The sequence below is a fragment of the Talpa europaea genome, assembly GCF_964194135.1.
Source record: "Talpa europaea genome assembly, chromosome: 2".
NCBI lineage: Eukaryota > Metazoa > Chordata > Mammalia > Eulipotyphla > Talpidae > Talpa > Talpa europaea.
The window spans coordinates 79,485,299-79,507,039 of NC_140068.1; the positions used below are offsets into that span (position 1 = coordinate 79,485,299).

A 21,741-nucleotide genomic window follows, 5' to 3' on the forward strand; every position below is an offset into this window, starting at 1 on the left:
TCTATGGGGACTACACCTGAGGGGGTGGGGGAGCAAATATTGTTTAAAAATGAACAATGATGTAAAAAAATAAATTATTAATATAAAAAATAATATTAAATACTGTCATAAGCTTTAAAAAAAAGGTTTTATGGGGACTCTGATATTCTTTTGTAAGTCCAAAATTGTTTCAAAATACAAACCTTAAAAGGCAAAGAGTAAACATTGCTCATGCTATAAACTTTTTTAAAAAATCCCATTTTCATCTTCCCTGATACTAAAAATTAAAAAGAAAGCTGAAGACCATTCCTTTCTGAAATAAAATAAGTGTGCAAAATGTAAAAAAAAAAAAAAAAGTAAAAGGATTATAGCAACACTTTATAATAATCACTAAGTAGCAAAAGGACAAATATCGTGCTGACAAAACACTCCACAAATATGTTGTTAAAGAAAAAAACCTGGGGGAGAGGAGATACTAAAGAAAGATGACCTATAATTTTAGGTCTAACAAATCTATAATTCGAAAGAGTAAAATAAAACTATTCTTGGGGACATAGACTATAGAATTAACATTAACATAGGCCATAAAATTAACATAAATGACCTTTATGAGTAGGTTTTCAGCAAGATTCCAATAAAAAGAAAAACAATCCTAGGCAAAACATATCAATGTGTGAGAAATAAGGATCTAAGAAAATAAGAGACCAAGAAAAAAATATAATTATAGAAATTCAGATACAAAGCCAAAAGAACAATAATTTGTGTGTGTATGTGTGTGTATCAAAAATAAGTGGAAAGTGAAAAATGCTCTATTACTTATCTAATTTTGGGAAAGATATTTGTAAGCTTTAAAATTAACAAAGAATAATTATTGTCTTTAATTTGTATGTTACTATGAAAATTAACAAAAATATAAAGTAATATTTTCAAAATTTTCTAGCTAGTAAATGTGAAAAATACCCAAAGAAAAGCAGGAAAAGCAAAAAGAAAAGCACTTTAAATAAAAAATAATAGACATTTGTCCTCATATAACAGGAATTACAATCATTGTAAATGACTTAGGGGCCCAGAAAAATAGAATATCAACTTAAGTATAAATGTGAAATACAGAAATGTGCTATCCTCAAAGAAAATTTGACAAGAAGGTAACTACTTATTAAAGAAAGTAAAATAACAGAAAATAAAAAAAAATGTAATAGGAAAAACTAGTCTAGAGACATAACTGGGAAAAAATTTAAAATTACCCATATATTACCAATATAAAATCACTGTTTTCATACTAGATTTAAAAAGGATGATATGTAAGTTAGTAAAAGTTATAAAAATAAGGACCTCCCTGGTGGTGCAAGGGGTGAAGACACAACCTATGAAGCTGTCTGCAGCCTGTGCAGCACGAGTTTGATCCCTGGCTGGTGAGGGAGCTACCCACATGGTGCATCAGACCTCTCCTGTCTCGCCCGCTGCTCCCCTCAGCAGTATATTTCAGTCAGTCTGCCTGTTCTGCTCCCCACTTCTGTTTCTGGTGAATCCTCTTACCTCCCACACCTCTGGCCTGTACCCCAGCTCTTGTATGCATAAATAAATCTTTAAAAAAAGTTATACAAATAAAAACATGAGACTGAACACCAACACATAAACATCAGTAATGGAGTTTCAAAATTTGCAAACCAAATCTAATCAACAGTTCTCCAGCCTTATCGTTCTTTTCCTCTTGGCAGCAATCACCACAATATATTCTCTGAAGCTCTCCTCTCAGATCTCTGTGAGGCCACACTGCTCTGAATTTCCTCTTACCACATGGCCTTTTCATTCTTTTCCTGGGTGCCTCCCTACTCGTTTATCAGACCTACACAGTTTTATTCCTGCACAGGGCATTGACAATATCAGCAAACCAGCCAGCCCCAGATTTCTCCTACTAGCTCCAGACACAGAGGTTCAAGGTCTTCTTGATACTCACCTCCAGCTCATCCTGTTCAAGATAAGCATAATAGTAGGTATGACCCTCTTCCCTCCACCACTCTGCACCACATTCGTGACTGATGCTCAAGGCAAGGGCATGAGTTCATCCTTATTTCTTTCTTTTGCTACTCACATCCACACCTGCAAGTCTGAAATCTCTCTCAAAACCATCTGCTTCTCTTCACTTCCTCTGAACATACCCCAAATTGGGCACCAACACTGACTGTCCCTCTAAGCTCAGTACTTTCTCACAGCAGCCATCATAAAAATTTCAATGGTTCCATATGATTTGCCCCACATTTTTATGTCTTCCCATTTTTCTTGGACTCAAAACTTCATGCGACAGGGCCTCCCCTGGTGGCGCAAGCAGTTGAGCACAGCATTATGAAGCTGCCCGCAGCCTCTGCAGTGCCGGTTCAATCCCCAGCCACCAGTGAGGGTCCCACATGGTGCGCAGACCTCTCCTGCCATGCCCGCTGCTCCCCTCAGCAGTGTATTTCGTCAGTTTGCCTGTTCTGTTCCCCACTCTGTCTCTGGTGAATCCTCTCACCAAGCCCCCCCCCCACCCGTGAATCTGGCCTGTACCCCGATTCTTATGTAAATAAATAAAAATCTTTAAAAAAAAAAAAACTTCATACCACAGCATATAAGTATTTAAATTACTGTTGCTAACCGACTCTCTCATTCTTTCACACAGTTTACTCCTGGGACACTACAGTACAACCGCACTGGCCTTCATCTTCCCGTACACCAGCTCTCTCCTGCCTGGGGAAGTTTTGCACATAGTTACTCCTCTGCCAGGAACCTTTGCTCTCTGATCGTTCTATGGGTGGATTCCATTGTTGGTCCATTGTTGTTCTCAGCTTAGATTCTGCTTTCTGAGCTCTTATCAAGCCTATGCCCCGTGGCACTCAGCTTTGCTCATCCTGTGCCTATAGTTCCAGGTCCTAGTTGGCACTTAATAATAACAATTTTTTAATAATATAATTGTTCTAAATTTAGTGGCTTAGAATAATGTTTGTTTAACACTATTAGTATTACATATTTATTCAATAAATATATTTCTTAAATGAATCTGTAATAATAAATAATATAAATTCCTTGAGTCCTGTACATAACTTAAATTCTATTCCTATTAAGTAATAAAATATATGATATTTTTATGTGTTCAACAAATGAAATAAGAAAAAATAGTTTTTAATATTTACATAATATCTCTGACATATCAAAGTTTTATATTTATATACTTAAAAGACAGACTATATAACAAAATAGACCACAAACACTATAACTATCAATTTTTAGGTCCTCTCTGCCAAAACATAATTTCTTAATGTTGATGATAATTGGTTATTATGTTTTCATGTCATTATTAATGGATATTTATCTATAATGTCCCAATTGAAAATTAAAATTAATTACCTTGTAGCTTGTACATTTAGAACTTACTCAATATACACAATGTCTAATTTATTGAACACATGCAAAAAGTATTTACACTAAATATAAAAGAGGAAATAAGGCTGACCAAAAAAAGAAAAAAAAAAAAGAATCCTAACAATTATCTATAAAGGAAAACTACAACCGTTTTGAAATTTGGTGTGAGTACTGAATATTCCGAAAAATAATTTGGAGAAATGTAATATTTAATTTTTTAATTTATTTATATGTTTTTTACATTGTCATTCATTCTCCTCTCAGGTGTATTCCTCATAAAATTCCCACCACCAAGATACCCATGAACCATCTCTTATGCTCTTCCCTCCCCTGTTTTGATCCCTCCCCTGTTTTGATGTAATATTTTATCTCAATAAATGAAAATGGCTAATTACAGGAAGGAAATATTTAAGTATTCAATTTTGACAATAACAACTTAGTAGGATTCTAATACCTAAAATAGCCAGGTTTCTGTCCATCCAAGTGAAAGAACAATGAAAAATTCAATCAACAAAAAGGAAAAAATTCAGAAATGTTGCCTGCATTTAAGATCCTAGACTAATCCTAAGATCTCAGTCTAATTCCTTTTCCACTGCTATGTTACTGTGAATTATATAGGCTGAAGCTACAATGTGAGATGAAAATAAGCCACAAATTTTACATGTAGTTTCAGATAGCTTAAAATGACAACATATAACAACATAGTCTAATAAGCTGGCTTTCAAACTGTTTTGAATTTAACCCACAGTTAAATATGTTTTATTCTGCAAGCTCATATCCACAAAACTGCATATCTACATGTAAACAAACTGAAACAAATGTCAGCAATACCTCTGCACTGCCTGGGACAGTCTGCTATTTGACATTCTTACTATTCTATTTTTTAATTGTTGTTTGCTAACAAAAATAAAGCAATTTCCCAATTCACTAACCAGCCATTGGCCTGTGGTTTTAAAATCATTGATCTAGTAACTCTCATGGCCCAGCAAATGATATTATTTAATATATTAAATATATACGTACTTTGTTTGTGTCAGAACTCAACAATGTCTGGAGGGAGCTTGAAGGAGAATGCTGGAAAGTAAGAAAAAAAAAGGATAAGGCTGTGATATGTAACATTTAAGTAGAGGGAAATGAAGAGAAGCAAAGCAAATGTTTGAATTGCGCACTCTAGTCTAAGGCATTACCATAGACAAGGAATCCTGTAAGACCTTATCAATGGTAGCACAGAGCTCTTCAGTTTGCTGCCTGAGCTGTGCAGGGAAACACAACTGGAAGAATTGAAACCAGGTACTGAGTTAGCAATGAGTTTTGGGACTGTATTTCAAAAGCAGGGGTAATCTGACGCTATTACCTCCAGAGGTGGGTCTAGTGTGCTGTCCCTGGAGCTGCTTTCTGTCTTGACTGGTTCATCCAGTGCCTAGTGATAAATGAGACAGTTTTGATGTGAGGCTTTTACTCAAATATGAATGTAGTAGAAAAGTCTATTCAAAGCAAGTCTTGTATATCTCAATATTTCCAAGAAAAAAAATTGAAATCATTTAATGAGCTAGTCTCTGACCTGGAGGCATTTTTCACATTTGTGCAATTTCTCCTGTGGAATTAATGTCTTGAACATAAAGTTTTGTAGTAAAGAAATGAAGCTGAGCTTTTAAACAGGCAAAATATTGCCCAGAACTTGGCCTTCTTATGCATTCAGATGAGCCTTTGCAAGTTGAAAGAATTACCTTGGGAAGTTACACAAAGAAAGAACAATGATGTAGCCTTTTCTCAAAATATTCTCAAAACATTACAAAAAATACTAGAGAAAATGTTTCAGAGTCAGTTTACACAAAGTATAAATATAAAAGAAAAAAATCACCTCATTTTTAATCATTTATCTCCAAAAATCTTGGCTACCTTATCCATCAGACTTGTCTTCAAATAACATTTATCGACTTTCACAATAAAACATGGTTTATTAAATATGATGTATGTCATATATATAAATGGAAAAAAGAAAATAACACTCAATATTGTGTATACACGATATTGCAATTAGAAGTCAAATACAAAGTAAAAAAAGTAAAATATATAAAATGGAAACCAGTGTGTTTTCCTCCTTCCTTGTTTCTTCTACTTCCACATGACAGACAGCTCATCAATTTTGTATCTATCATGTCTTTAATTTTTTCAACATACATACACACATATATCACAAAACAATACATAAGGTTGTTTTATGCAACTCTTAGTTTCATGTAAGTATAATTTATGCTTCTAGAACATGTTTTTTTTGGGGGGAAGAGGGTTTAATTTATATATATATATTAATTTACATATATATATATATAAAAGACCATTGCATACAAAGCAGGGTCACATAGGAGTGGCTCAGGAACAGAGTCAACAATCAGGGGTGGTGTATACACATTAAATAGGTGCAAGTTTTTGTATGTCATTCATTTATGTATATATATCAATTTATCAATCACCATCCCTGATTGTTGACTCTGTTCCTGAGCCACTCCCATGTGACCCTGCATTGTATGCAATGGTCTTCTTTCCTGGGCCGGAGTACATGTGACTAAAAAATCTAACACAGATGTTGGCCACATCTGCCTAGTGTCAGGTGTTATGTATTAAGCAATACTGGTAGGGAGGGAGTATGTTTGTTTATAAGCCTGACAGAATTTATATGTTCAAATGATCATTCATTTTTCCCTTGAAAGTAATGTCTTTTAGGAAATGGTCACTTACGCCAGCTAGTCCACAGAGCTTATGACATTTTTTTTAAGATTTATTATTTATACAAGAACCGGGGTAAAGGCCAGATGTGTGGGAGAGTGAGAGGATTCGCCAGAGACAGAGTGGGGAACAGAACAGGCAGATTGACTGAAATACACTGCTGAGGGGAACAGCGGGCAAGACAGGAGAGGTCTGCTACCCCATGTGGGTAGTTCTCTGGCTGGCCAGGATCGAACCTGCGCTGCAGAGGCTACAGACAGCTTCACAGTGCTGTGCTCAACTGGCTGCACTACTGGGGAGGCCCGCTTATCACATTTTTATAACCTCTTCTGTAATTGCTTTTAGAAATCACCAACAGGATAAATAAGAGGGAATTAAAGGACCATTTCAGAGAAAAACTATCTGATCACCAATTAGGAATTCTCCTTATGAAATTTTCTGTTCCCAAATATTCATTTCTCGTGATTGATCTTAATTTTAGAAGATGCAGGGGGAAAGCACAGAAAATTTTTATTGTAAAGAAAGGTAATCTTAAGTCTTTCCAATAGGTTATCATACCCAATTTTTAAATTTGGATTTAGGTTAGAGAAATGGATTTGGCGGGGTGGAAATCCTACACGGTATTTTCCTCTGTGAGTTATTGAACTGAAAAAATGGTGAAATCTTATCCTTTAGATGTTGCTCTCCTGGAGTCTTAGGGGTTTATCACATGCATGACAACGCTAGCATCTGGACATGCTGCCCATTGGTCAAGATAAATAGCTCTGGATTTGTTTTATCACTGGTTCTCTTGGAAGAAAATGAGTTCTGGTGAGTAATATGTAGATACTATGATTCCATAGTAAGTTTGACACTTTCTAACCAGGATATGGCTATATAAAAATTATAATGATGGAATGGAGAACAGAAGGTACATATGAATAAGAGGAACTGGCTGCCTATAATCCTAATACTATAGATAACATATGCCAATATAGAACTGAGTCAGTTTTGTGTATTTGTATATAAGCCTGCCAGAACCTATATATTCAAATGATCATTCATTTATCTCTTGAAAGTAACGTCTTTTAGGAACCAACTACTGACTCTAAGTAGTCCACAAGTGCTTACCACATTTTTATAACCTCATCTGTAGTTGCTTTTAGAAATCATGGTACATATTTTTTTTGAATAACTTTAATGGTGGTAGATAGTCAAACTTTGAAAGTGGGTTAGAACTAATATCTTTTAAAATGTGCTGCTTTAAAATACCAACAATTGATGATCAAATTAAAATAAACATGTCTAGAAAATAGATTGAACCACACACGTATTTATATTTGTAACTAATTTTCATTTGGATACAGCAATTTGATGTGACTCAACTCAAATATAAAGTTGAGTTCATAAAAATGTCAAGGAAATCCCAAAGGGTTAATAACAAAATCAAGCTGAAATTCAGAAAGTTTTGGTTGTTCTGAAGATATTAAATTCACTGATGACAGGAATTGGGATTTACAGTTAATTTGGCACTGAGTCATATGAAGAAAGGGAATGGCCCTCATCAGAAAGTCAAGATCTTTGAAAGTTATACTCTTTTGTTTTTTAGTATTTATCTATTTATTGTTAGACTGTATAATTTTAATTGCAGTAACACTGGTTTGCAACACTGTGTATGATATAGGAGTACAGGTTCACACTTCTTCAGAGATATGTTCCTACACTACACCTACTACCAAAGCATCAATAATCCTCCACCACAGCACATGCACCACCACCACCTTTCTTCCTCTCCCAACACGCTCCCTCTTCAGTAGCCTCAATTCTGCAGTTAGATTTTGAGGGTCCATTTGGTCAAGTTTTATCTGTTCCTTTGTTTTGTTTCTTTTTATTCCACATTGAGTGACATTATCTGGCATTTCCTTTCTCTTACTGACTTCTCTTGCTTAGCATTATCCCTTCCAGTTACATGCACATTGTCACAATCAGCAAGATTCAAAATTTTCCCATATTATAATTAAATTTGTTTATCATCAAAGATCTGAGCATGTGATCTGTGTTAGCACAACATGCAGATATGTTTTCAGCCCAAATCAAAATAGGGTTGATTTGTGGGAACTTCTTAGAGGCAAAAACAACTTTCATTATTTAAAATAATGAATTTACTTAAAGAGTGAAAAAGCAATCCATCCATGAATCTTGGAAAATTAAAGAAGAAAACTCATATTAGATCAATTAGATCAGTAATGCTGAAGCTTGGAAACAGGATAATACTCACACTGCACTGAAATATGGAGGGGAGATGATTTTGAGTTTAAGTAGCCTTGAAATTTACCAGAATTGATTTTTGTAACTGAGACACTATCAAATATATCACTATGATCCACTCCTTCAAGCAGCCAGAAAAGGTACTTTTTTCCTCAGTAATTTAAAATGTATTAAAAGAAAATCTTTTAAATCTTTATTAACAAGAATTCTGACCATATTGCTTTTTGACAATGTAGTCAGCAAGACTGTATTAATGTTTCCTTAGATTTATTACTTTTGAGTGAAGTTCCCTCAAAATATTTTCCAATGAAATTTTTTTTATAAAAACCTGCATTTCCTACCCAAAGGACGCTAACCAATGAAGCATAAACAGGACATGCTTTAAATCCTATTTTTAAAGAATCAGCTAATGTAAGTTATCAGACACATTATTATTAAAAGAAGTTATATTTTATTCAGAACAAGCAACTGAGGGGCCCTCATTTTGTAAAGAGACATAGTAAATATGACTTTTAATATAAAATAGTGTCAGAACTCAGCAATCACGTTATAATTAAGAAACAAGGATTATTAACTAGGGCTGCAAATCAAAGTCTTTATGAGCTTATATGCCAAAAACTTTAATGGGTATTCCCACTCAAATGAAGCATCTCTGATGTTATTGCAAATACTTTTTAGTAGATTTGAATTAGTCTAACCTGCTCTTATTTGAAATAGGATTAGTTCTAAAAATCTGAAGATGGGGTTAATTAGTCACACTCTAATAGGGTTAGAAAGCAAAGCACTTCAAAGGAAGAATACTCTAAAAGAGTTTATAAAATTTTTGTGATATCTGCACTGTCTAACTGCATTTATGATATCTGCACTATTTGTGTTGGAATTCAAAAACTTCATGGCTAAGTTACTATATTTTAGTAATGATCAAACTAACCCTTTCTCCAAAATGATTCATGCTAAACTTAAATGCTACTGTACTTTGATAATTTGATCTTCTAGAATAAATTCTAGAACAAATTCTATGATAACTATAAAATCTTTGCTTTTTATTCAGTTGTTACTAAAAAACCTTTTGGAGGGCTAGGGATATTCTCAGCAAAATAAATCTAACTTTGATTATCGAGTTGGAGACTCAGGTCTTAATAGCATTCATAGCTGAAGGGAAAAATGCTGTGTAGGTCAAAGAAGGTTTCAGTAGTATAGCTTCCTAAAGAAATATGAATGCTTATCATTAAAGTATTTTTTATGATTGATTTAAAATTTTCAAGAATTGAGGAAATTTAATTGTCATTTTTAATCTCAAGATCTGGAGAGTTAAATATCTGTTTCTCCCATATGTTTTGGCAAACCATGAAAGCCAGCTTCAAACTCATTCATCAAGGCTCAGTGGCAGGAGAATTTATACTTTCCCTTAAGTTAATCAAGATATCAGAAGGGTGTTCCTTTTGTTCATCCAGAACTTGCTCCACTATAATTCTTAGTTGTTTCAGTTATTCAAGAAATTGGGCTGGTGTGTGATTCCTCACTCACTCAGATCTTCTCAGAGCTAAGTCATTTCCAATTCCCTTTAATTGTTCTTCACTAAAAAAAAAATAATAAATTAAAAATAAAAACTTTTTTTGCCCTAATTTAATGAAAAATAAGTATATTTTAGAAAGTAATTAAACAAGTGTCTTAGACAGGACTTCAAAATCATCATCTCTTACTCAACATTTCCTTGCAGTTAGCTGATGTCACTGTGGCATAATAAGCAGAGAAAGGCTATGGGATAATCATATCCCATTTGAGGTCCAATTCAGTAATTTACTAGCCTTATTGCTTTCAAAACACTTGACATATTCAAGCATCAAAATATGTAGTGTTGCAAGGATGATATAGCATTTAGCTCAGTGTCTGACACTCTACACAGTATGACAGCCATCTTGATTGTTTTCTCTGTCAAAAGGCACTAGGATTGTAAGACTAAAACCTACTTACTTCTCTTCTAGCAGAAGGTCCTCTCTATCTTTTCTAGGAAAGTGTAATGAATAAACTTATTCTACCATGAAGAAAAACTCTTAATTATCATTGTTCTAATTGCCACACATTAGGCCCCTTTATTTTTATAATCCTTTGAGCAGAACTTGACCTGAAAATCCTATGAGATAAAATTGGAATTTTAGAGACCAATCCAGTTACAAACTAAATGAATTCATTCAATAAAAATTTAACAAAAACCACTATGGTCTCTCAATGAACTAAAAAAAAACAAATATACATAATTAAATATGATTTGTTAAGTATTTAAAAGAGATATGTGCTTGGCAGATGACAGCCTGAGGAGAACCAATTAGTGTGGATTTAGGTTCTGGGCACTTCTCCACAGCTAAAGAAACTGGGGACAAATTCATTTCTTGTACCAAGCTAAATTAAGAGATGTCTCTATAGTATAAACCATATGCTAAGAGCGACCAGATTTTGCTAAATTTCTGAGACAAGCAGAGATCTTAAAATAGTCTCACCCAAAGACATATGTTTGATCAGATTGGGATTTACCAATTCATAATTTAAAAAATTAAACTAGCAACTTAGAATAGTTTCGAAAACTGACAAGATATCGCGAATCTTTAACTTTTATTTTTATAGCACATTTTTTATTATTGTGTTCAAAGTGACTGTTTTACCCTCTTCCTTCAACCAGAAAAAATGTAACTGTCATTTGAATAACTAATGCTATAATTTATATTTTCTATTTACAAAATTGAACTACACTAGAATTTTTCTTTCCAACACATAGTTTATGAGTTTAATGTATACTGAATGTGTCAGAAAGTAATACTATTTGTTAGGAAAATGTTACTTAAGTCCAGCCTTCATTTTACCCTAAGGAGCTCTTGTGAGCAAGGGAACAAAGAACATAAATTGCTTTCAAGGAAATAATTTATACTGTCGCAGACAAATATTAACCTCTTGTGAGACAACAAAGATGCAAATTATTTGATTTCATGGTTTTCCTTTTTCTTTTTCTTAATATAAAATTGCTCAATAAAAATAATAATCCATTTATTTAGATTAACATAAATTTTCAGTTATTTTTAACTTTTTACTTATCGCTTTTAGACACCTATGTTTTGAAGAAAAGATAATTAGTAAGAGAAAGATATCTTTGAAAAAGAAACATTTTCTGAAAAGGATAGCAATATGCACATTAAGACTAAAAATTAATATCCATATCAAAATTATCTCCTCTACAGAGATCAATATTGTTGAACCTACTAGAACAAGAACCATGGATAGTCACAAATGCAAGTTGATCTGATTACTTTGTCCCTGCATTATATTCACTTGTATTTCATCCTCATTTAAATCTTGGAGAAGATGATTATTGGCAGGAGATTAAACCGAAGACTCTGAAGTTAACACATTAAAATATGATGCATTGCATCTATCTCTTTCTGTAAGCCTTAGTTAAGACAAAGTAAAAAAAAAAAAATGTTTTCCTGCTAAACCTTCAGAGGGAGAAAAAAATTATAGGATATGGAATAAACTATAAATTTAAGTTTTGAGGCAGACAATAAATTACGGAAGTACCAAAACCTTATGTTCCCTGCCAATAAAATGTACTGTTCTGAAAATTATGGGCTTCATCTAAGTGTGATTAAAGCTGAAACCAATCCAGTGATTCAATGATAGCTTAATGTCCCATTTCAAGGGATGTCTGTATTTCAATTGGAGAAAATCTTGCTTTTAAAATAGTATTTTTAAGAGTGATTCTGGTTCCTTATTAGTTATACTACATGCTATAAAACAGAAAGTAGCATAAAATCCCCACCCTGGGGGCTTTACAAGAGTGACTTAACTACTGAACTATCTAAGACTTGAATAAATGTGTCAGTTCTAACTTAAAGGCATTCCATAGCATAGACCCAAACAGAACAATATAATGATACTGTAGAATCACTCTACCCTTTATTTATGATGTTCTATATGATATTAAAAGGATCTCAGAAAAGTTTCATTGATTTGAAACATTTTAGAATGTTAATTCTTCTCAAAATAGATGAGTTCCTGACTATTATAGTCTTAATTTTCCCATTTGATTCAGAAATAAATCCCTTTGATTTCAATGGCAAAGGATGAGTTCTATTGTACGAACAGATGGCTAAAAAGGACTAATTTACCAGATTTATTTTTTTAAAACTACAAGATGAAAGGAGCAACATAATATCATTCAAGAAATACTGAAAATGGAAATGAATACTCATAAAATCTTGGGATAAGACTTCTGTTATTTAAAAATTCTTATAATGTATAACTTCTCTTCAAGGAACACAAAACAATGGAAAGCCACCAAAAAATGTTATAAAATTATACAAAGTATGTAAAGAAAAAATCAACAACATGTCTTATCTTGTGAATTTCAAACAATTAAAATATTTATAATCCAAAAGCAATTTATTTTATTCAAGAGATAACTTGAACAAGTTGTCTTATGCTTATACTATGCTTACAATAATCAATCCTCCCTAGAATAACATTATTCTAAATTAGACATCATGATAGTTGCATTTTGTATCACTAAAAATAAAAACAATAATTTCCTAGAGTATGCTTTATTCAAAATTAAAAATACAAAACCTCTCCTATATGAACTTGAACTTGGTGAATCATATCTATATATATCAGTACTACCATATACATTTACAAAATGGATTTGTGTGAAATTGGAAATTAAGCTAATGATTATTTTTAAGGACTAAATCAAAATAGATTGTAATCTCGAAAATCCATTTAATTAACAGAGAGCATAGCTGGTGGATAGAGATTCTGAACCAATAAAGACATCCAATCTTATCTTAGAAATTTTTCAAGAAACATTATCTCTCATTTTTCTAAATAGAAAAATATAGTGGTACCATACAATTAAGGGAGAGTAGACCCAGATAGGTGATACAAGCACACTGGAAAGACCGTATAAAACAGTAGGCCCCCTAGACTCCTTTTTGCCAGGGTTCTGAGGAAGCGAGTTTCTCCCATTTCTGTGAAAGCAGACACCTATAGCCAGATTTCAGAAATGTCCATCTGAAATAAGCAGAGAGTCTGTGTAGGATAATATTGCCACTATAATTCAACATTATGATCTTAGTTAGTAGGATACAGGGAAACTGTCACCTTCCATATCCTCCTGAAATCTCCTAAAATCAGTGCTTGAGGCACAACACATTTTTAAATGAGCTTTAAAAGGAAGAAATTCAGAAGAAAAGCTAAGAAAGAGCAGCAGGGAAATCTGCAGACTGGTGACTCTCCAGTTCAAAGCATTCAAATATAAAGAGCATGGGTTTTGGGCCACATGTAGATAATTTGGAATTACTAGAGACACATGCTACAAAAGATGTTACCTGTTAATGTTCACCTATAAGATGTTTAACATTTCCCACTAATAATTCTTAATTTTATGCAAAACATTATACCAAGGTTTTATTCCCTAGATCATGCTAAAAGAACAAGAATCTAGATTGATAAATGTTCAAAATACCACCTGGCTGGCAAACATTAACATTTTGACAAATGATAATAACAGTATTTGAAACACTATAATTACACATAACAAAACTGGGATCTATGCACTAAGCAATAAATTGCCTAAATAAATATCACAAAAATAGTATATGAAATGAATTATTTCATAGATTTGGTAACTGATTTCACTCCGTTTCTGATATGATCCTCCATTTAGTTTTCATCTGAGCATATGTAATGTGCTTATTAAACAAGAGTCTTTAATTTACCTACTGAAACAGAATTTTATAATTTTATAATTAATGACTCTCACTAGCAAAGCAAAAATGCCCTGGACCCATATGAAAGCAGCTGGGTCATTGGAGGGATCTCAAGTCTTCCTCTCACTCATGAGGCATTTTCAGTGACTGCCAAGAATGGATAAAAGGCTTGGTCCAGAACGGAATTTAAGAAGCTAAATTGGATACTCAGTTAACATATTTTTACCCTGTGGAAGCCACTACTAGTAACCACTTGATCAAAGTAGCCAGATGCCCACACATAACTCCATTTTACCTCCATTCTGCATCAATGTGAATAGAGATGGAAGTTCTTGAATGTAACAACATTTTGAAATAATAAAGGATGGGACTGTATTCTAATCTGAATCAAATTTTCTAGGACTGTGTGTGAGTAACTGGACAACTGGAGGATCATATCCAGCCTCTAATGATAAATGAATGATTTCTCCAATTTTGTTTACCAAGATGCTTTCATCATGTCATTCTAAACTAAGAGCAGCATTTAATATTAGTAAAAGCAAAACTTTAAAACAGCAAACTTTCCAAAAGAAATTTTAGAAAACATAACAAAATATTAGAAACATAAAATTTACTCTGCTTTTGAGCCAACACTGACCTTCTGCTCCAAAAGAAATATGTTTGTAGGGATTGCTGCAAAAGCCTTGTAGCTTGACTTGGTCTTGTATTGCTAGAATGGGTAACCAGAAAGCAAGAGTAGAGATGAAAAGGGGAAGGATACAACATAATTTTAGATGAGTTCTACCAAGTTAAATGACATGTTATTAAATGAAGAAAAAATATTATGCTTGAACAACTTGTTTTTGACAGAAAAAAAATTAGCTCACCATGTTAATATTTTATTAGAATGAAAAGCAAAGAAATATCACAGTGAAATATCAGTATAGCGATTAAAAGCAATTATACACTATATAGTTTCAGAACTTTAAAATATCAATAGGTACAAAGTTACATGTAATTATCTCATTAGCAGCATTTCCTCATAGGAGTACCATTTTATTAATGTGGGTTCTTATTGATTCTCAAAGGAAAGTGGTTCTTTTTATAGTGCCATAATTAACAATTATTATGCCAATAAATTTAATTGAATGTTGTTACATTCTCTTACATCATTCATAAAAATAGACTATGTAAAATTCAGCATCAATTTCTTTAACAAGCAACAAACTATTCAACAATTTGAGTAGAAGTAACATTAACAATTTAATTCCAAATGGAAAAACTAGAAGACCACACTAGAGCTTAAATTTTTTTTTAAAAAACATAATTTTTTAAAAAATATCTCTATACTTTCTAATACAGTTATGATGAATCGAATGATAAATTCCTTTCTAAGTAAAACTCAGAGTAATATAGTTTAGTTTTATGTGGTTTTTGGAGGAGAGGTTTGAGCTTGAGGATGTTGTAGACATCAAGATGTGTACAATCAAAAACCCAGTTTTGGAAGCAACCTGTGCCCATCAGTTGATGGATGGATAAAGAAAACATGGTGTGTGATCTGAAGAGGTAATGAACTTATGCTTCCAAATTATATACAATGTTGTGAACCACTGTTGCTTCAATAAAAATAGTGTAATTAAAAGAAAAAAAGGTGGAGGAGTGAAAATATAAAATGCAACTTGACTAAGTTAAGAATAAGCAGCATCAACAATCTAAATAATTGTAGACTTTAAAATTTACATTATTAATGTCTCTGCATTTTGTAAACAATGTGAATGTTAGCAGCCATCTATGAAGAAACTGAAAATGCTTTTACTTTTCCTCCTTGTTTATTGTACTGTGACTATTTTCCTTTCAAAAAGTGTAATGAGAAAATATAGGTTCAACAAAATGACTCAAGGTAGACTTTTTCATTCATTTGTGATCATTCATTTATGATTCATTTATCCTGTCAATAAAATATGCCAACAATTTTTTTTTAAAAAAAAGAGAATGTGGTGTATATGCAATGAGCTACAATTCAGTCACAAAAAATAATGAAATCTTTCTACTTGCAACAACATGGATGGATCTTAAGGATGTAATATTAAGTGAAATGTGTCAGACAAAGAAAAACAAATATCATATGATGTGTGAAATCTTTTTTAAAAAATCTCAAAAGATATAGAGAATGGACTGGTAATTAGCAGAGGCAGAGGCTGGGGGGTGGAGGAAAAAATGGGTGAAGGGAATGAAAAGATGAAAACATCCAGTTATAAGATGAGGAAGTCATATTATAGTGGCTTTATATTAATAATATTGCATTGCTCATTTCAATGTTGCTAAGAGGGTATATCTTTTATTTTATTGAAATTTTATTTTACATCATTGTTTATATTTTGGGAATATAGGACCTTCCCCTATCAAGTGTTATTGCCCCACCACCATTAACACACCTGTTACCAAAGCACCCGTGGCCCACCACCTTAGTCCCTCCCCACCTTGTTCTCTCCCTCCCCTCACCCCTCTGGATTCCTCAGTTCTATAATCAGTTTTCCAGGGTTAGTTTTTAAGTTTGGCTTTAAGATTTAAAAGTTTGGCTTTTAAGATTTAAAAGTTCTCATCAGAAGAATACAAATGTGGAACTATGTATGGACATAAATGTTCACTAGACTTTTTGTGGGAATCATTTCATATTATATGCAAATACCAAATTATTATGTTATACATTTGAAACTAATATAATGCTATATATTGATTACACCTTAACAAAATTTTTTTAAAAAGTAAAGCCCATTTCTGTCCTAGGTCCCAAGTCACTTAACTAAGTTCACGGCTCCTATCATCTCAAAAGCCTGTGTCTAGGGCAGATTCCTTTAGTCCAACGACAGCAGGAAATTTGCATGAACTGTTTCAGTCCCGTGGAAAACAGACCAAAGGGTCTACAGAAAAGACAGGGTAATCAAATCAAATCAAACCTTGAGTTTTATAGATCTAACCTTCACTCAACTGGTATGCAGAAAGTAAGAGGCTGGCACATCTGGTTCAACCCCTTCATTCAAGATATGAATCTCTTTGATCCTCTGTTTAGTTACCTACCTCTTACTACTTACCTACCTTTCAAGGCAGAACACTGAGATCTAAGTGTTAGAATTGTTACAAAATGTTCCCTTATATTGAGCCAAAACATGCTCCCTGACAACTTACAACAATGATCTTATTTCTCCAGTTCCTGGAATCATGACACATACTAAGATCTCTCTTTTGTATGAAAGCTATACCTCTGTTTTACCTTTCCCTCCCATGCTGATCCTCAACTGAAGAATGTCACTTTCCTCATTACTCTCCGCTGTCAATATCCCTTTGAGCTTTGAAATGGTGTGTGTTTAACTAGAAGTGTTTTTAACACAAAGTAAAATATAGTCATTACTTTCATGATATTAAAAATAAAATCAATTAAAGCAATAAAGACAATAATAATTGCGGTTATTTCCTTCACTTTGGTGGAAAGCTTGGAATATATAGGAGCACAAGATTGGGGTCATTTCATACTGTTGGATCACAGTGAATATGCTATCACCTAAAATTGAGAATCTTTTCATCTTTTTTTAAGCATTTGTTGAAGTTGATCTCCATCCTTTAATTATGCTTTATTTCCTCTAGAACCAATAATAGTAATTTAGGCATTATTTCTATCCACTATCACCTGTTTAATTTGGTTTGTTGTTTTGAAAAGTTTTTACATTATTTCATGAACCATTATTTCATGTTTTTCTTCATTCAAATAATATTCAAAGAATGTGGAGCCCCTTGACACTGGGATATGAAAACCTGATGGGTTTATTTGCATATATAAATCCCATAAATTTATTTGGATGTGATGGATCAACTAATGAATCTGTTCAAAAGATTTATTGAGTATCCAACATGTTCTCTAATAATAGAGATTAGCAGTATGAGTCCCTACTTTCTAAGGTTATGTCCTAATGAACAGAGAAAAATAATAAACAAATAAATAAGCAAGCAAAAGAAAATCCATTCAGAGATAAATAATGCACCAAAAAACTACTGTAATAGAGTGGTTTGGGCAGTTCAAGCCCAAACACATAGAAATATGTCATTAAGCTTTTCATATTTCTCCTTGATCACAATATGATATATATCACAGAAGTTAGAATTTGGAAGGTATTCATAAATATCTGTTGGTTGAAGAAAATGTCTGACTCCAATAATAACTCCTTTTGTAAACATTTACAAACTAAGAAAGTAAGCCCTAATTTTCAAAATTTACCTTCCTTGCTTCATGTCTGAAAAATATAATAAATGGCTCACATATTTTTTTCTGATAAAATTCATTTCCTATAATTTGCATTGGTTACAAAACTAGAAATTTCATCAGTTTTGAGATACAATTTATCTAGACGAAGAGATACAAACTTATTTAGAGCAGCTAGATGTTCTTTCTAGTTCCTCATCTATCTTAGATGTTATGCATCTCTAAGACATATGTCTTAGTCTGAAAACCTTTCTTCAGTCTGAAAACCATTCCTTTGCCATGAAAGATACCTTCACTTCACTATATTTTCTCTGGGTTCTCTTGGCAATATACACTCAATACAATTAATGGACTTCTTTATTCTAATTTGGAACATATTTATTCCACAGCTGTCCAAGACTTCCAGGTGTTAGACCAAATACACTGGTTTCTTTTTTTGCTTTAAAATTACCTACTCAAGGTAATTACAACTTGAATCACAGACTATAGTATATAGGCTTGAATGAGCAGCTAATAATTAAAGGTAGAAATGACTAGCCAGTTATTCAACCCAGTAAAATATTATTGACACCTATTATAACTTATGTTTTCAGTCAATATTCAATAAATATTCCTTAAATACCTACTCAGTGACAAGTACGGGGCAAAGTTTAGGTTTAGAAAAGCAAATGGCATTTTAGTATATAAATTTGTAAGAGCTAATCCTATTTATAAATCAATACTAGATGTTTCAACATAAATACTGGATGTGAAGGTCAGAAAGAACATATCCTTTTTCTTCAGAAAACAGTTCCCACCTCTCTTCTATTCCCTATTGCTGATTGCTAAAATTCAACAACCAACTCCAGTAATAAAGACCCATAAGGTTACAAAGCAACTGTTTGTTGCCTTGAAATCAGGGGTTTGACTCCTGGTTATATTGCACCTAAAATGCAGATGAATGGTAGAATCCAAGATAGCAAATAAGGAAGTTTTGGTAAACAGTCACCTTACCACCATGGCTACCTTCTTTTTTCCAGAAGCATCCAGAAAGCAACTCAATGATCATGCTTGTACCACCCAAGTCAAAAATCTCACCAGTATTTTCCCTGAGATGAAAGTTCAAGCCAAGCCCACTTCACAGAAAGAGATTGCTTAGGTGGTCCTGATAACTGAAGCGGGGAGAGGGTGTCTAAATCTGGCTACAGACTATGACCCAACAGAGTTGATGAAAGAGGTAGCCCCTAGAATACTTCACTGAGTTTTTTGGTTTGTTTTTTTTTTGGGGGGGGGTTCCTACTATTCTAAATTTATCAGATTTATTTCTTTGTATTACAATACTTTGTCTTCCCTAATAGACTGACAGGTCTTTTAGAGGAAAGATTTATATTATTTCTATCAATTAACACCAACCTGGCACAGAACAGATATTCAATAAATATTTGCTGACTTAAAGAGTACTTAATTAAAGATTACAATAAGATATATGATTTATTTATAAGTTAATTCCTCATTTGTTGTTCAAGTCCTAGACAAGAGTCCCCTTCCAAACAAGTCCCAAAAGCATTTCCAATGTTATTTCTAAAGCCATCTTCCTTCAAAGAAATGAACCTCCAAAAATTTGAACTCATGTTTATTTTTTCCTTTGAAAACTCTTCTCTTTAAGTTAAACTTCTCAAGCACCCTCAATTAAAATGCAAATACTCGCCAAAGACTAAAGGAAAAGTTTTTGTCAAAATCTTCTGACACTTGCTGCTAGGTGTCAATTCAGACACTGTGAATCATTGCTAAGATCAATTCAGAAAGGCTAGCTGGAGAGAAGAAAAGGGGATGGGATACTGAATTAATACAGCAAAGGAAGTGAGGGAGAGCAGAAATGGGAAAATCATGAAAATTCTGGAATCCCCAGAAAGGCACCATTAACTGTGTAGCAGGGATAGAGTAAAAGATTTTATTTATTTTTATGTTTTTAAAGATTTGTTTATTTATGCAAACAAGAGCTAGGGTACAGGCCAGAGATGTAAGGGGTGAGAGGATCCACCAGAGACAGAGTAGGGAACAGAACAGACTGAAATACACTACTGAGGGGAGCAGCAGGTGAGACAGGAGAGATCTACCTCGCCATGTGGGTTGCTCCCTGGTTGGCCAGGAATCAAACTTGTGCTGCAGAGACTGCAGATTGCATCATAGTGCAGCGCTTAACCCCTTATGCCATGAGGGAGGCCCCAGAGTAAAAGATTTTAAAGCAAAAAGAGATAAAGGAAAAATAAAGGCACAGAAGTTCTATCAAAGACTTAGAGGTAGCTTATAAGACCCCACAAGACTCAGCTCAAAGTCACTTACACCTTCCTCTGACAACCTCAACTTCCCCTCACACCACTATTGTCACAATGCCCCACCCTCCCAGTCCCTTGTCTGCTCTCTATAGCTGCCAAGACCTCTCTGGTTTCAGGGATTTTTCCTGACTATATTCTCTTAAGGTGTATAAGTAGATGTCACCTCATTGGATGTCAGATTTTCAAAGAAATTTATTTTGACCACCAATATATACTTATGACACCATTCCTTACCCTACTACACTTTCCTCCTTATCACTTATCACCTTATAAGACCCAGGAAAATTTACATGGAAAGCGGGGGAGGTATGGTATTGTTGATTGTATCTCTTTCTCCTTTGAGTGGGCATTTTTGCATATTTTATTTGTTGCACTAGCCTCATGGATTTGGAAAGTGCCTTATACATAATAAGCACTCAACATATTTATTGAATGAGCAAGTGAATGAATGAGTTATTGAACTCAGTTTACCTATCTTAGCTCATGGGGCTATTTACCATATTGCTCATATCCCAGATTACATGCAGATCAGTTGAAATGGAGAAATTCACACAAGTTGCCAATGTGACATTTTGAATTGTTCTGATGCCTTAAAGGAATGAAAGTTCATGAATAAAACACCAATGATAAAAATTCATGAAATATAAAAATGCTCCCAACAGAGTCTCTAAACAAACTATGTCCAAATAGCTTTTGGGTCTGGGCAAGCACACCTGCCACTGGGGGGCCACATAATTAGAAAAGAGCTTCAGAGCATCTTCAGTGACTGGCAAGTTGCATGGAATGGCCAAGCCAAATTCTGAAATGGCACTTCATGGTAACTCACTAGAAGAAAAATTTTAAATGATTTTATAAATAAAAGCAAAACACATTGGGAGCCCAGATACAACACCGTGGATTAATTTTGTAGTATTTTAGACTTTTCCAAGAGGGAGAAAAAAAGTCTCAGAAAAGATGATGATCAAAGGTAGCCTAGTAACATTCAGGAGATGCCCATTCTGTCTAGGGTCATGATTATAATGTAAAATCATTTTTTGAGCTACATCTGAAATTAAAACATATCAATTATATCAAACGAATGCAAAGA

At 33.4% G+C, this 21,741-nt stretch overlaps 1 protein-coding gene across 1 annotated transcript in view; it reads right to left on the bottom strand.

Annotated features, from left to right (window-relative positions):
- Positions 1-21,741, bottom strand: part of MLIP (muscular LMNA interacting protein) — a gene marked incomplete at both ends in the record, with an annotated part of 218,554 nt that overhangs the window by 71,177 nt on the left and 125,636 nt on the right. The window contains 4 exons of the mRNA XM_084258824.1: positions 4,399-4,449; positions 4,563-4,646; positions 4,730-4,795; positions 14,743-14,814. Coding sequence (XP_084114950.1) covers positions 4,399-4,449; positions 4,563-4,646; positions 4,730-4,795; positions 14,743-14,814 — 273 coding nt within the window. The remainder of the gene's footprint in view (positions 1-4,398; positions 4,450-4,562; positions 4,647-4,729; positions 4,796-14,742; positions 14,815-21,741) is intronic.